We start from the raw sequence: 15,651 nt of genomic DNA on the forward strand, positions 1-15,651 counted from the left end.
TAGAAATGCAATACTCCTCATAAATGGGAAAACACAGAGAAGTAAAAAAAAAAATACCATCAAATGTCATCGAAATGTACTTCCTTCTATTTCTTTTTTCCACACACATTAAAATATTTGTGATCATATTATATACTTTTTTCTCTTAACTTGTAACAAAGTCATATTCTTGAGCCAGTGCATGGAAACTAGTAATACCAGCTCCGTGCCCTATCAGGGCTGGGGAGAGAAGAGGAAAAGCAGGTGTGGTCTAAACAGCTCTGGCCAGGATGCCCAAGACATGAGGCTCCAGGGCCTACACCTGGACACAGGCACTTAAAGGGCAGGCCTAGTCTAACCTTTCTGGTCCCACATCTCCAGCACCGCTGTTCCACCAGCAGATTCTCCAATGTATGTGCTTAGGAATTTGATGGCTGCATTCTGCTGGCAGGATGAACAAGCTGATTTTTCCTTCTGATAAGGTTTCTCAGAGCAAGAACAGGAAAGGAAGGTGTAAGAGGGAGAGAAAGGGGCTGAGGTCAAAGACTGGACGGTGGAGGGGGTGCGAAGGATCAGAACAAGGGAGTATCATAAGTTTATTATAATATAATAAGTAAAATATAATACATACATATATACAATTACACACACACACACACACAAGGTGGGGGGCGGAGAGAGAGAGAGAAACACGTCTCCCCTACTGTTTTTCATAGGTCTGTCTGTTTTAGCTTTCTTATTTCCTATTTTGAAGTAGGTGAAGAAAAAATGACATGAGAGAAGAATATCAGGTTATAAGGAAAGAACTTAGAGGGGAGCATAGGTTCTGGGGATTGTTTGCCCACATAACTCGTCAATGGCCGCCTCTTTTCAGAACTTCTGGAAGGAAAGAGAGGAGAGAACTTAAGTTCTTGGAGCCTCCACTCTTGTGTCAGTGCCCATGCTTGGCAGTTCACACATTTTTTTTTTACTTAATCCTCATAATAATCCTGTATGTTAGGCATTATTATTTCTATTTCATAGGTGATAAGACTGAGACTCAGAGAGGTTAAGAAACTTTCCTAAGGATGCACAATAAGTGACAAAGCCAGAATTTTATCCATTAGGAATCAGGTCTGATTTTAAAGCTTTGATTCATCTATAGTTCTGTCCCACTTCCTAGGAACATCTGTCCCCAGCCCTATTCCTTTCTGCTCCTGCTCACACTCCATCTCTGTGATCTCTGCAGAATCCCAAACCCAGCTCAGAGGAGATTTCCATGATTGCAGAGCAGTTGTCCATGGAGAAAGAAGTGGTGAGGGTCTGGTTCTGCAACCGACGCCAAAAGGAAAAGCGAATCAATTGCCCTGTGGCCACACCCATCAAATCACCCATCTACAATTCCCGGCTGGTGAGTGGCAGGGAATCAAACTGTCTGCCAAGCACTGGAGGAGATGATATCCAGAGGGCAAGAGCATCTTTTCCATCCTGGGGAGCATGGAGGTTGGGAGTTGAGGGGGCCATGCAACAAATAAATAAGCAGAGATGCTGTATATAAAATATATATAATATAAAGAAGCTGGATATAAAATATATATAATATAAAGTAGCATGAGGGGATCAAAAGAGATCGTGGTGAAATGATTTTTTAATAGGGAGATCAGAGAGGTCTTCTTTGAGACGGTGATATTGTAGCAGAGACATAAGTGTTGAAAGGGAATGAAGTATCTGAAGAAAAGGCTGTTCTGGGCAGAAGGACCAGTAAGTGAAAAGACCTGGCATGTTTGTGGAACAGCCAGCAAGCCAGTATAGCTGGAGAACAGTGAGGAAGGAGACAAGAAATAGGAGATGAAATCAGAGAAGCAGCAGGGAGCAGACCACCCAGGTTCTTGGAGGCAATTGCAAGGACCTTGACTTTCAGTTTGCATGAAATGTGCTCCTGGAGAACCCCGAGCAGAGTAGCCTGAGCTGACTATGTGAGCTAGTGGAGAGTAGTAATCTGTGTGGGAGGAGAATTTACAACAATCAGGCTGAGAGTGGTGGAGGCTTGGGCAAGGGCGGTAGCCAGGGCGGCGAGGAAGAAGTGGATGGATTCCCAGTAGACTTTCACCATGGAGCCACAAGATATTCTGGGACTCAGATAAGCAGTGTGAGAAATGAGGCAAAGATGTGTTCAAGGGCTTTGGCTTGAGCAGCCGGTTGGATGGTGCTGTCAGTTTTTGAGGTGATGAAAAACTGCAGGAAGAACAAGTGTGGGGTGAGGAGGGGGGATCGAAGATTCTAGAACTGGTCATCAGAAGTAGGACATGACTCCCAGGCTTCCAAGAAGAAGTGCCAAGTGGTGGTCAGGGAAGAATCCAGAGCTGGGAATAACTGGCAGTTCAGGTAGACCTAGATGCAGACGATGACGACTGAAGATTAAGAAAGATAGGGATAATGGTGTTGTGCTTGAGACTTTTAGCAGTAAAGGATGGGTAAAATCCAGCTTTGGGGTAGGATATAGCTGTTTCATATAAACTTCACACTGTCCATTCTTTTTTTTTTTTAAAGATTTATTCATTTATGCATACAAGAGCTGGGGTACAGGCCAGAGTTGTGGGGGGTGAGAGGATTCACCAGAGACAGAGTGGGGAACAGAACAGGCAGACTGACTGAAATACACCACTGAGGGGAGCAGCGGGCGAGACAGGAGAGGTCTGCTGTGCCATGTAGGTTGCTCCCTGGCCAGCCGGGGATCGAACGAACTCATGCTGCAGAGGCTGCGGATTGCTTCATAGTGTGGTGCTTAACCCCTTGGGCCACCAGGGAGGCCCCACACTGTCCATTTTTCATCAAACATGTATTGGCCCTCTGCTATGTATTGGTCACTGTGCAGAAGGCTGGAGATATGCAAGTAAATATTTGTCTCCTGTCCCAGAGGCCCTTACTGCTAAGTGGAGGAGACAAATAAACGTATGATAAACAACATGATAATTTCTCTAGGAGAACCTAGGAGTAGCAGCTAACAAAGCCTTCAGAGGTGGTGGTTAGGGAAGACTTCCCCAAGGAGATAATTACTACCTTAGCCGAGTCTAAAAGGACAAGTAGGAGTGAAGCGGCAAATAAGTAGGGTGGAGTTCTCACAGGGAAAAGATGCGAACAGTGGTTTGGAGCAGGGAGAATATGCGGCATATTCACGGAACTGCAGGTGGTCCCCTGGGGAGGAACATGAAACTCGGGGGCTGGAGCATCAGCAAGGGGATGCAGACCAAAGGGACTCTGTGCAATGCTAACGAACTTGGAAGTGGGGGGCATTGCTGAAGGATATTAACAGAGCATTGGCATGATCAGATTTTAGATCTGATCTTTTTAGAATGATCACTCTGACTGCAATATAAAGGGTATTTGGAGAGGCACCAGATTGGTTGCAGGGAGACCAGTTAGGATGTGATGGTAGTTCTCCAGGCGAGAAATAATGAGGGCTGAAGCAAACCCATGTGGTAAGAATGAGGAGGATGGGAGAGATTCAAGAGATAATTATAAAGTAGCATTATTAGGTGTTGGTTAATAGATTGAAAACTGGGTGGGGGCAGGGAGAACCATGAAGAAAAGGGAATCCTCTGGGATGACTCTCAGCACTCAGGCAGGCCCCTTGGGCAGGTGGTTGGGCCATTGATGGACTAAGCAAACACAGAGGGAGGAGGTGGCTTAGTGTAGGAAAAAGTGATCACTTCAGTTCTTTACATCAGTACGATGTACAATGAGGCCTGAGGGATACCCCACTGGAAAGGTCCCTGGGCATTTGGAATTATGGTCTTGGAGGCTAGGAGAGAAGACCAGGATGGAAACAGTGATGGGGGAATCATAAGCATATGGTGGTAGTTAAAATCCATACCTATGGAGTTTATTCAGGGGAAGCAAGACAGTCTAGGTCTCAACCCTGGGGACAACAGCCATTTGAGGGGCAGGCAAAGAAAGAGGATCAAGGGAGGGGCAGTGCCAAGAAATGGCACCAAAGTAAGATATAACGGGTGCTGGAAAGGGAGGCACGCTAAGAGAACACAGATGAGACTGTCAGGTCAGAATGGGGTCTGAGAACAGGCTGCCGCTCGAAACTGTTAGAAGAACAGATTAGGAGTTCACAAGAACAGCAGCAGGCAGAAGGAAGGGTCTGTGAATGAAGGAAGGGCATGGACTTAGAAAACAATATGCCTCATTTGGAGAACCAGACATTTCGGTCTGGCTGGAGAGATTGATGAGGACTGGATCATGATGGACTGTGGATACTAAATTACCTGAAAAGGTGTGAGAAATGACTGGAAATTTTAGGTTGGAGGCAACATGAGAATCATTCATCATTCTTTTTTAAAAATATTTTTGGAGTGTTCATCATATGTCTGGCCCTGGGACATAAGACTCTTATGATTTCTGCTTACAGTCCAGCAGGGAAAACAGACAATAAGTAAATGCTATTTATGATCAAGTCTTTGAGAAGATGTGCAGGTATTTGAGGGACTTAACCAAGGTGGCAAGGGCTTTACTGAGGGCTTTACTGAGTATGAGTAGACACTAATGGGGGAAGCAAGGGATCCAGGGAGGAAAGAGTGTAGGGAAGAACATTCTAGGCAGAGGAAAGTGTGTGTACAAAGTCCCTGAGGCTTGGGTAGATGGAGCAAGGAAGCATAGACATTTGGAATGAGCTGGAACCCAGGGAGTGAAAGAAAGTTGAATGAGGAGGCTGGAATGGTAGGTGGGGGCTAGATTATGTAGGGCGTTGTAGGCCATGTTAAAGAAACTGAACCATGTCATAAGAGCATTGGAATCTTTAAGAAATGGGAGGTAGGTTCTCACTTTGGTTCCGTCCTAACCTAGGACAGGACACCAACGTGGAGAAAAGTGGTTGGACACATATAGGAGGTATGAAGGAGCCTCCCCATTCTTATCATCCATTCAGCTCAGATTCGCCGAGCAGCTGCAAATGTCCAGGCACTGTAGTAGACACTGGGAGGGGTAGGAGTGACCCACACAGGCATTACCCTGCCCTCAAGATATCAACAGCCCAGTGGGGGAGAAAGACATTAGCTAAATCATGACATTAATACTTGTGATGTCGAGAAAGAAGAGGAGAGGGGAAAATGAGCTGATCTCTTCTTGGGGCTCTTCAGGACAGTCCCTTGAGACCAGGACCTAATACCTTCTTCTGATATGAAATAGCCTCCAAGACATCCCATGAAACAAAACAAAACAAAAGAGCAGGAAGCTGCAGACCAGCTTGGGTAGCATTATATAAATGCTACCATTTATATAAAAAGTAAAAAAAGAGGAAACCATATATAGGCGTGCTTGCATATGCCTAGCCTGTCTGCCTAGCCTGTCTCCCGGAGAAAGGGAAGAAGCTGGTCACAGTGACTTAATACACTATTTATTTTAAAGCAACAACAAATGTCCTGGGTGTGGCAGCAGGGAAGGGAGGAGGAGAAGAGGGAGAGAGATTCTTGATAACATCTCCTACCATGCTGCCCCACACCTGTCTCCACCCTTCGTGGGCCCCCAGCTTACTGAGGAAGCTCATTGTCAAAGGGCAGGTAAATGAACACAGTGAGAACCACCAGGCTGATTAATTAGGAAATGAGACAGGCTGCATCCTGTTGGGATGGGATGTTCCACGCTAGGAGGGGAGGGATATCAATGCACAGCTCCCAGCAGAACTTCCTTTCAACGTCCTTTAAAAACTTGGATCAGAGCTTCCCCAGTCAGCATGTGAAGAACCAGGGGGGGCTGGGGGAGGGAAAATATGCAGATTTCAGCTCAAAGGAAGAGGTGTGCAGCGTCCAGCCAGACAAAGTAGTTGACAACCTCCTTCTAAAAGGAAGGGAACTAACTTTTAACAAGCCTGGCACTCTTTGCCAGGCATTGAGTTAGAAGCTTTATGAACATTATCTCATTAAATCTTAATTAAAAGAAAATATAAGGGAGGGCTGACTGTTCCTTTACGCCTGAGAAAACCCAGCCTCAGCGGGGGTAGGTGGCTTGTGCAAAGTCACTCAGATGGTTAGTGCTGGAGCCAGGAGTCACCCCCAGATCTGTTGGGCTCCGAAGTTTATTTTTTTCTATCACTTCTTTTTCTAGGTTGTGCCAGGAGATAGTACTGAGGGGAGATTCTTGAACTGTGTGGGAAGTTAAACTGAATTATCCTAGGTGCCTTTCTAATCTGAGAGTTGATGATGCTGTGAGGTTTCCAGGTTGAAATGGAAAGCTTCAGAGACCAAAGTTTTTCTCCTCTTGTTGTCTCCAGAGAATACAAGGCCCACTCCTCCATCCCGCTGGGAAACCAGAAGCAACGTCCTTGGGGTTATGCACTCTGCTCCCCCAAGCAAGAGCAGGAGTCTTTTAGGAAGGAAGAAATGGGGGCTAGGAAATTGGCAGCTCTAGCGAGAGCACTGGAACAAGGCAGCTACTACCTGCAGCTCCCCAAATCCTTGCCAGGGCATACTCAGGGAGACTGGGCCTGGGTCAGCATCTGGGAGCCTGGGGAGCAGGGCAAGGCTGGAGGGATGCTGTACAGTGTCCTGAGGCCATCTTGTGATGGGGGATGCATGTAGGCTGCGGATTAGGAAATCACCAAGGAAGCTGAGCAGGCTGGGGCCCAGCACCTGGGAGAAGCACCAGAGGTTCCAGAAGGGAGTGGAAATGGATATTTACAATTTCTCTTGCCTTCCAGGTCTCTCCCTCTGGGTCTCTGGGCCCCCTGTCTGTCCCACCTGTCCACAGCACCATGCCTGGAACAGGTGAGAGTTAAAATGAGGTTTCTGAATAACCCTAGAATTCCTTTAAATTAGGGGATATTACACCTGAAGGATGCCTACCTCTAAGTCCGTGTTCCCTAAATGTATTTCAAAGGAGACTCAACTCTGTGCTAGGTGAAGGAGGGCTTCTTGGAAAATTCCGAGTAAGCAAAGTTGAAACCAGTGTCTGTTTTTGTTGTCATTGCAGCACTCCTCAGCCCTCGAGTGTGATATGCCTTCCTACATGGGCTGCATGGGAGGCTGAGGAAAGCAGGGTTTCCCAAAGTCATTTTCTACAGAAGTAATTTTTCCACAAGTTCCTAGAGTTCCCTAAGGAACCAGCTGGGGGTCATATGCCTGGGAATGCACTGACAGACCAGCTTCTGCCTCCTGTGCTGACATAATTATGGACAGCACCCAGTTTGGATGGTAAAATAGATGTCACCTTATCCATGGAACACTGTTCAGGAAACCCAAGTACAAGAATTCTGTTTAACCAGAACCTGCCATTGTAGAGAGGACAAAAATAATTTCAGGGAAGTGAGATGAGTCACCACAAATCACAGCTGCTTCAAAAAAGGCCTGGATGAGCCTTGGGGCTCCTGGTCCTGAGTGTGTTCTTTCTCGAAGATAGTGCACATTTCCATTGTGGAAGTGGGCAAGCTCGAGCAGCTGGCCGTCTTCCTTTGTGCCCACTGGTTTCCTTCCCGCCCTGCCCTGTGTACTTCTCTTTCCTCCTTTCTTCCTCTCTGCTCCTCCCCCACCCCCTCCATCACTTGGGCTGGCGCTGGGTGTGCCCAGCTCAGGGTGTGTCCTGCAGTGAGATGATTTTGGCATCTGTCCTCCTTGTGTTTGGCAAGTCTTGGACTTGCAGAACCAGCCATGCTGCTCTCCAGGGCCTGGGCTGAGGAAAGCGTGGATGACGAGAGCCCCTCTGGGGACAGGTGTTGATTCTGACAGAGTAGGAGGTGGGCAGATGGGTGGGGGTAGGGAGAGGGTGAGGTCCCTTTGAGGATACACATCTAAAGGGCCATGTCACAAGGTCCCAGGACCCACCAGCATTATTTTCCCTTGTTTTTGCCTCTCCTTGTCCTCAGTAACGTCATCCTGTTCCCCTGGGAACAACAGCAGGCCTTCGTCTCCTGGCTCAGGACTCCATGCCAGCAGCCCCACTGCATCTCAAAATAACTCCAAGGCAGCAGTGAACTCCCCCTCCAGTTTTAACTCTTCAGGGTAAGATGGCCAGGAGAGCACAGTGCCACCCCAGCCGGGCCGAGGGCCTTGTGGGATGCTGGGCTGGTTCAGTGGCTTGGGGAAGAAAGCTGGTCACGTGGTTGGATGAGCGGAATGGGGTGGTAGGGAGGGGACAGAGTGGAGAGCCAGACTGGACTTCATCCCTAGGGAGGGGGATTTAAAAGAGAAGCTTCAGCCAGTGCACAGTCCTGGCAAGTAACTGATGTCAACAAAGCCAAAATTTCCATCCTCCAAGTGGAGGATGGAAATTTCCAAACACTCCTGTTCAGAAAGGGCCAGGTCCTTCACTGGGCTTAAGAGAGCTGCACTTCAGGCCAGGAACCCAGTTCTCAGGTGTTCCAGTGCCAGCCTGAGCTCAAGCACGGCTAACACAATGAGACCAGGAATGGTGTTGCCTCCTACCTAACCCCGTCACCACCAGCACCCCCCTACCCCCCGCCATCTCACACTCCCACCTGGGAGGCAGTGGGCATAGCAGCCTCTGGCCTTTAGTTCATGAACCATAGAATCTTCTCCAGAAGTATTCTCACGATACTACCTTGAGAGATTTTTTTCCTTGATTCAGAAGAAAGCAGAAACCTGAAAGTTAGGTGACAGGCTAAAGACCTAACCTTGTCCAACCCAGGTCTTTCAGCAAAGCAGCCAGCTCTTCTTAGCCAATGGTTGAAAGCCCAAAAACTTGGAGCTCCTCAGAGATCCCCATGGGGAGAGAGAAAACTATGTAATATGCATTTGTAAAAATTGTTTTGAGATATAATTCACATACTATAAAATTTACCACTTTATAGGGTACAATTCCATGCTTTTCAGTATATTCGCAAGGTTGTACAATGATCAGCATTATCTAATTCCAGAATTAGATAATCTAATTTTCACCTTTCCCCCCAAAAAATCTGATGCTGTTTGCAACCACTCCCCACCCCCGTATTCACTCATCACTTTAGTAGCTTTACTGATTGACTTGTTTCTTCTTTCTAGACCTTGGTACCGATGGAATCATCCCACCTACCTCCACTGAGACCAAAAAGTTCCTCCTATTCCACCTGGCCTTGTATTCCCCACTGGAAAGAAGGGAGTCACATTTCCTCTGTATGGACATATTGCTTTCAGAAGAGTGGAAGAGAATTCCCACTATCCATGACCCAAACTCTTGCCTTCTTCAGGAGCAAGGGCCTCAGAGATCCAAACTGTGATTGAACCATGTGCTGACTCCTAGTGCTCTTGAGATAAAGCCTCCTCCTAGGAGTCTACCATTTTCACCTTCCTCGCCTGTGCCCTTTGCCTCTAGTTCTAAATATTTCAGATGGCTTCACTGTGGCAGTAGTCTTTCAGAGGAAGGATGCCTTGCCATTATTCTCCAACTCACATGCTGGATTTCTTGGGACAGCCACTTGCCTGCTGTGCCAAATCACCGCAAGGAGAGATAATGGTTTTGACTTTGAACTTGGCCATTTCTGAACTGACTCTCAAACCTGTGAAGAGTTGAATCTGATGTTGCCTTCTTGGTGTTTTCCCTGGGCAGCAGTTCTCTGGCTGAATCTCCATTTCACCTCATTCTCCTTAACCCCCTTTTCTAGAACCAATTCTCCTGATTCCTTTTTTACTTTCCCCCTCAGAAGGCGGAGAGAGCCTCAGTCCCCTGGGCACATTTCCCTGTTTACAGGTGCTCTTCTGTTTGCTTACATTGGCTCCAGAGTTCAGGAATCCTTGTTTCTTCTCTCTCTGTCTTTCTCCTTATCTCATTCTCTCTTCCTTCTCCTGGCAGCAGAAGGAAGAACACAAAAAGAAATGTGCAACAATCATGCTGGCAGAATACTGTATATAACCCTGTCCTGTTTTTGCATTATGTTCTTCCTTTCTTAATGTGGAGTTTTCCAGCAAAATATTTAACTCAGGTGTGAATTTTGAAGATGTTTCTGTAATATTTTATCTTAAAAAAAAAAAGAAAAAAATACCAAAGTGTGAAATACTGTACTAGCTCCCACAAGAGTTCCATCGTGAGCAGGGAATCCTGGTTGGCTTCTTTGGGAACATTATGTTGATTCTCCTTCTTTGTGGGCCAGTGTGTAGAGATGTAACATGAAGCCATTGTAGAAATGGTGACCTTTTTTTGAAAGACTGCATATCCAAGAAAATGTTGAGATTCAAAGGAATCTCTCTGTTCTTAAATAAATTTGTATAGTAACAATATAAACTATTCCGCTATTGATAAAAAGAGGTTTAGATTATCTCTGTCTTTTGTTAGGGGTAGGGGTGGGAGGGAGAGGATGTGTATGCATATAATGAAACAGGATGGGGAAAATATTTCAAATTGGTGCATGAAGTCTGTTGTTACCCAAACTGGTGCTAATGATGACATATGTTAGCACAGAGCTCTGAAGAGTTCAGCGTTCTCTTTGATAGAACTACCTTGAAAGCAGAGTAGGCAAGAGACTAATTTTCTCATTGAGTAAGTGAGAAAAAGTAAATGTTAAAGATCAAATCATTTGGAGACTTAAAAGGTAGAGGCTGGGACTGAGAGCTGATAGCAAAGGCATCCCGAAGGTCAATGACTCATTATTTACAATGGAAAGCAATACACACTCGAGACATAGGGTAATTCAATAATTACATATATTTAGCTTTGGAATGCAGCGTGACTCTTGGTGAGAAGGCTGAGGGGCAAGGAAACTATACCCTTTAATTTTTCTTTAGGGTAATAAAAATTTAAATAGTTACTATCCCTGAGATAAATACTCATCTGTGGGAAAAGGAGGACCTTCCAAAACGTAATGACTGAAGGGAAGCATTAAAATTGGGATTAAACACTTATTGCAAATAATAATATCCAAGTGAGAAATCTATACATAAATAATCAAGAGTTAATTGTTCCTGATATTTAAATGGGGCTTATATTATGACTAATATTTCATGTCATGAAGTTGGAGATGTCCTATTTATTGGTAGTGATTACTTTTTCAAGAAAAGGTCTAGTTGAAAGGGGATAGGCATCTAGCAAAGAGACATCAAGAGTGGCCTTCAACAGTGACTTAAGTACATAAAGGGACTACTCCCCACCCCAAGCTCTGGGTTCACGTCTGTGGTCCTCAGCCAGGGCTGACCCTTTCTGCAGTAAGCCTGGCTTCACGTCTTGCTCAGGTGAGTGCTAAAAGTTGATCTTCTTCCCAAAGACTCTGATTTTAGTCCATTTGATGTTTAAAAAAATACATTATTATTTTAGGGGAGCTTTAGGTTTAAAACAAAATTGAAAGCAAGGCAAGGATTGGCGATTTCCCATATATCCCTGCCCCCACAATGCATAACCTCCCCCATTATCAACATCACAATTTTTACCAAGGACAAAAACACATTGATGCATCAGAGTCACCACAAATCCATCATTTATCTTAGAGTTCACTCTTGGTGTCATACATGCCAAGGTTTGGAAAACAGTATAAAATGACATCTATCCAGGACCTCCTTGGTGGCATGAGGGGTTAAGCGTCAGCAATATGAAGCTATCCATAGCTACTGCAGCATGAATTCAATCCCCAGCCAGGGAGTTGACCCACATGACACAGCAGACCTCTCCTGTCTCACCTGCTGTTCCCCTTAGCAGTGTATTTCAGTCAGTCTGCCTGTTTTGTTCCCCACTCTGTCTCTGGTGAATCTTTCACCTCCCGCACTATTGGCCTACACCCCAGCTCTTGTATGCATAAATAAATAAATCTTTAAAGAAAATGACATCTATCCAGATACATCCACTACTCTAATAATCCCCTGCTCTGCCTATTCCTCTCTCTCCCCTTCTACATCTTGCAACCACTGACCTTTTTACTCTTTCCATGGTTTTGCCTTTTCTAATATCACATACCTGAAATCATATTGCATTTTCAGATTGGCTTCTTTCATTTATTTATATATATTTAAGTTTCTTCCATGTCTTTTCATGACTTGATAGCTCATTTCTTTTTAGTACTGAGCAATATTTTATTGTCTGGGTATACCAAAGTGTTTTTTACCCATTCACCTTCTAAAGGCCATCTTGGTTGCTTCCAAGTTCTGGCAATTATGAAAAAAGCTGCTGTAAATATTTATGTGCAGGTCTTTGTGTGGACACAGACTTTCAGTTCCTTTTGTTAAATATTAAAGATTATGATTGCTAGATCATTTAGTAAGAGTATATTTAGTTTTGTAAGAAAGCACAAACTATACCAATGTGGCTGCACTGCTTTGCATTCCCACCAGCAGTGACTGAGTTCCTATTGCTCCACACCCTTGCCAACATTTTTTGTTTTCAGGGTTCCAGATTTTGGCCATTCTAATAGATGTGTGGTTGTATCTTATTATTGTTTTAATTTGTTTGTTCCTCATGACACATGATGTGGAACATTTCACATGCTTATTTACCTTCTGTATGCCTTTTTTGATAAGGTGTCTATTAAGCTCTTTGGCACATACTTTAATTGGGTTGTTTGTTTTCTTATCATTGTGTTATAATAGTTCTTTGTATATTTTTTATAACAGTCCTTTATCAGATATGCCTTTTGCAAGTACTTTCTTCCAGTCTGTGGCTTGTATTTTAATTCTCTTGATATTGTTCTTTGCGGAGCAGAAGTTTTTAATTTTAATGAAGTCCAACTTATCAATTATTTCTTTATGGACCATGTCTTTGGTGTGATAGCTAAAAAGTATCACCTTACCTCGGGTCATCTAGGTTTTCTCCTATGTTATCTTCTGGGAATTTTATAGTTTTGCATTTTACATTTGTTTAGGTCAGTGACCTATTTAGAATTCATTTTTTGTGAAGGGTGTAAGGCCTGTGACTAGACTCATTTTTTTGCACTAACTTGTTCAGTGTCCCACCACAATTTGTTGAAGACACTGTTACTTCTCCATTGTAATGCCTTAGCTCCTTTGTCAAAGATTAGTTGATGATATAAATAAGATTTATTATTATTATTTTTATTTATATAACAGCTGGGGTACAGGCCAGAGGCACGGGAGAGTGAGAGGATTCATCAGAGATAGAGTGGGGAACAGAACAGGCAGACGGACCAAAATACACAGCTGATGGGAGCAGTAGGTGCTACAGGAGAGGTCTGCTGTGCCATGTGGGAATCTCCTTGGCCAGCTGGGAATCGAACCCGTGCTGCAGAAGTTGTGGACAGCTTCACAGGGCTGTGCTCAACCCGCTGCGCCACCAGGGAGGCCAAGTTGACGATATTGATGAAGAGGTATTTAATGATTCTCTATTTGACCATGGTTTGTGTTGTATATTTTTTTAAAGATTTATTTATTTATGCATACAAGAGCTGGGGTGTAGGCCAGAGGTGGGGTGTGCGTGAGAGGATTCACCAGAGACAGAGTAGGGAGCAGAACAGGTGGATTGACTGAAATACACTGCTGAGGGGAGCAGCAGGCGAGACAGAAGAGGCCTGCTGCGCCATGTGGGTTGCTCCCTCGCCAGCTGGGGATCAAACTCATGCTGCAGAGGCTGCAGATAGCTAAATAGTGCTGTGCTTAACCCCTTGCACCACAAGGGAGGCCCCAAACCATTTTAATGCCCTTCAGTGATGCCCTTAGAGCTGTGAATACAGAAAAAGACAGTACACATCTGGAGGAGATTCTCATTCAGTGAAGAACATTTTGTAGTCAAATGTTCTGCTCTGATTTATACCCGTCAGCACACTATGGTGGTTAAGAAAATGACTTCCATCATATACAGGGCTTTAAACCAATGTCACACAAAAAGAAAAAAGAAAAAAAAAACAAACAGACAGAGAGAGAAGAAAAGACTTCCAGAGCCATATTGCCTGGGTTTCATATCCAAATCTGTGTCCTATAAATCATGAACCTTGGGCAAGCTCCTTGACTGCTCTGCGTCACAGTTTCTGACTTGTAAAATGGAAATAACAATAGAATCCATCTCATAGAGTTGTGAGCATTAATCAAGTTAATATATGTAAAGTGCTTGGAACAATGCCTGGTACATTAATAAGTGTTATCCATTATCTTTTAATTGTTGTTGTCATGGTAATTCAAGTAAGTTGGCGGCCATCCTGTCCCCTGTTCTCCCTAACAGCCCAGGACTTTTCTGGGGAATGACACTTGTTGACAAGGATTCGATTTGACAGAACAAGAATTGTGGCCAAAGATATATAAGTTAATAAAATTAAATCCCAGAAAATGAAACCTGGAATCCCAATCACCCTAGGTTAAAGGCTCCAGTGAAACAACTGGTACCCTCCCTCCCAACCCCCCCTTTTCCCTCAGGCTTTAGAGCCCTGAAGTCTTTAATTACTCTGTTCTTTGCTGGGAAATGATGGCAACTTGAAGAAAGTTTCAGGCAGATACGATGGGAAAAGTTTGAGTTTTGCATAGTATCCTTTCAGTGAAATGGAATATTTGATGTTTTCTTATCTGGTTTGTTCATACCCATTTATAACAGATTGTCTTCTCCAATTCCACTTACACTGATTTCAGTTGAGTAAGTAGCAGGGATTGTCAACTTTGGGTGCACAATGGAATCATCTAGGGAGCTTTGAAAAAGGTTAATATCCACATGGATTCTGATTTACTTTGTCTGGGATGTGGTTGGGCATTGGGACTTTTTTTTTTTTAAAGTCTCCTTTTTTAAAATTTTTTTTAAAGATTTATTTTTATTTATTTATACAAGCACTGGGTACAGTCAGAAGCACGGGAGGGTAAGAGAATTCACCAGAGCCAGAGCAGAGAGCAGAACAGGCAGAAGGACCGAAGTACACTGCTGAGGGGAGCAGCGGGTGGCAGGAGAGGTCTGCGCGCCATGCAGGACCCTCCTCCAATGGCCAGGGAGCAGTCAGGGATCGAACCGGCACTGAAGAGGCTGCTGGCAGCTTCACAACCCAGCGCTCAACCGCTGCGCCACCACCGGGGAGGCCAAGGCATTGGGGCTTTTTTTTTTTTTATAAATTTTAATTTTTTAAAAAGAGTTATTTATTTATACAAGCACTGGGTACAGTCAGAAGCACGGGAGGGTGAGAGAACTCACCAGAGCCAGAGCAGGGAACAGAACAGGCAGACCAACGAAATACACTGCTGAGGGGAGCAGCGGGCGAGACAGGAGAGGTCTATCGCGCCATGTGGGACCCTCGCTGGTGGCCGGGGATTGAACTGGCACTGCAGAGGCTGAGGGCAGCTTCGCAGCCCAGTGCTCAACCGCTGCACCACCAGGGGAGGCCCAAGGCATTGGGACTTTTAAAAGTGGTTGTATTGTGCTATTGTGGTTGAGAACCACTGCCCAAATGTACATATAAATCACTGTTAAGATGATTATTCATTCATTTATTTATTTATTTATTTATTTATTTATTTATTTCATATCCAAAAAGGGCAGGTTTATTACATAAGAAAAGGAAAAGGATGCTCACACAGACACAAGCAAGCAGAAAGAGTTGCCCTTGAAAAAGACAGGTTTGTGAAAAGAGACACCTGCATAGTCAAAGGTGGGTAGTCTTGAGACAAGAGCTGCCAAGATAATTTTTAAAATGCAATTTCTGACTCAGATCCAGGCCTGGGGTTTGAGATTATGTTTCTAATAAACTTTCAGGTGATGCATATTTTGCTTGTCCATGGACCACACTTTGAGTAGCAAGGGCTTGGTGAACATGATACAATTATTCCCTTGCCAAATGACATCACAGGTTTCTTGTTA

General features: G+C 44.5%; 1 protein-coding gene across 2 annotated transcripts in view; it reads left to right on the forward strand.

Moving 5' to 3' along the window:
* Positions 1–8,994, forward strand: part of POU2F3 (POU class 2 homeobox 3) — a gene marked incomplete at both ends in the record, with an annotated part of 72,804 nt that extends 63,810 nt beyond the window's left edge. For both annotated transcript variants that reach the window (XM_084250815.1, XM_084250816.1), the window contains 4 exons: positions 1,208–1,369; positions 6,659–6,725; positions 7,820–7,955; positions 8,955–8,994. In XM_084250815.1, coding sequence (XP_084106941.1) covers positions 1,208–1,369; positions 6,659–6,725; positions 7,820–7,955; positions 8,955–8,994 — 405 coding nt within the window. The remainder of the gene's footprint in view (positions 1–1,207; positions 1,370–6,658; positions 6,726–7,819; positions 7,956–8,954) is intronic.
* Positions 8,995–15,651: the final 6,657 nt, after the last annotated feature.

Source organism: Talpa europaea (genome assembly GCF_964194135.1).
Source record: "Talpa europaea genome assembly, chromosome: 12".
NCBI lineage: Eukaryota > Metazoa > Chordata > Mammalia > Eulipotyphla > Talpidae > Talpa > Talpa europaea.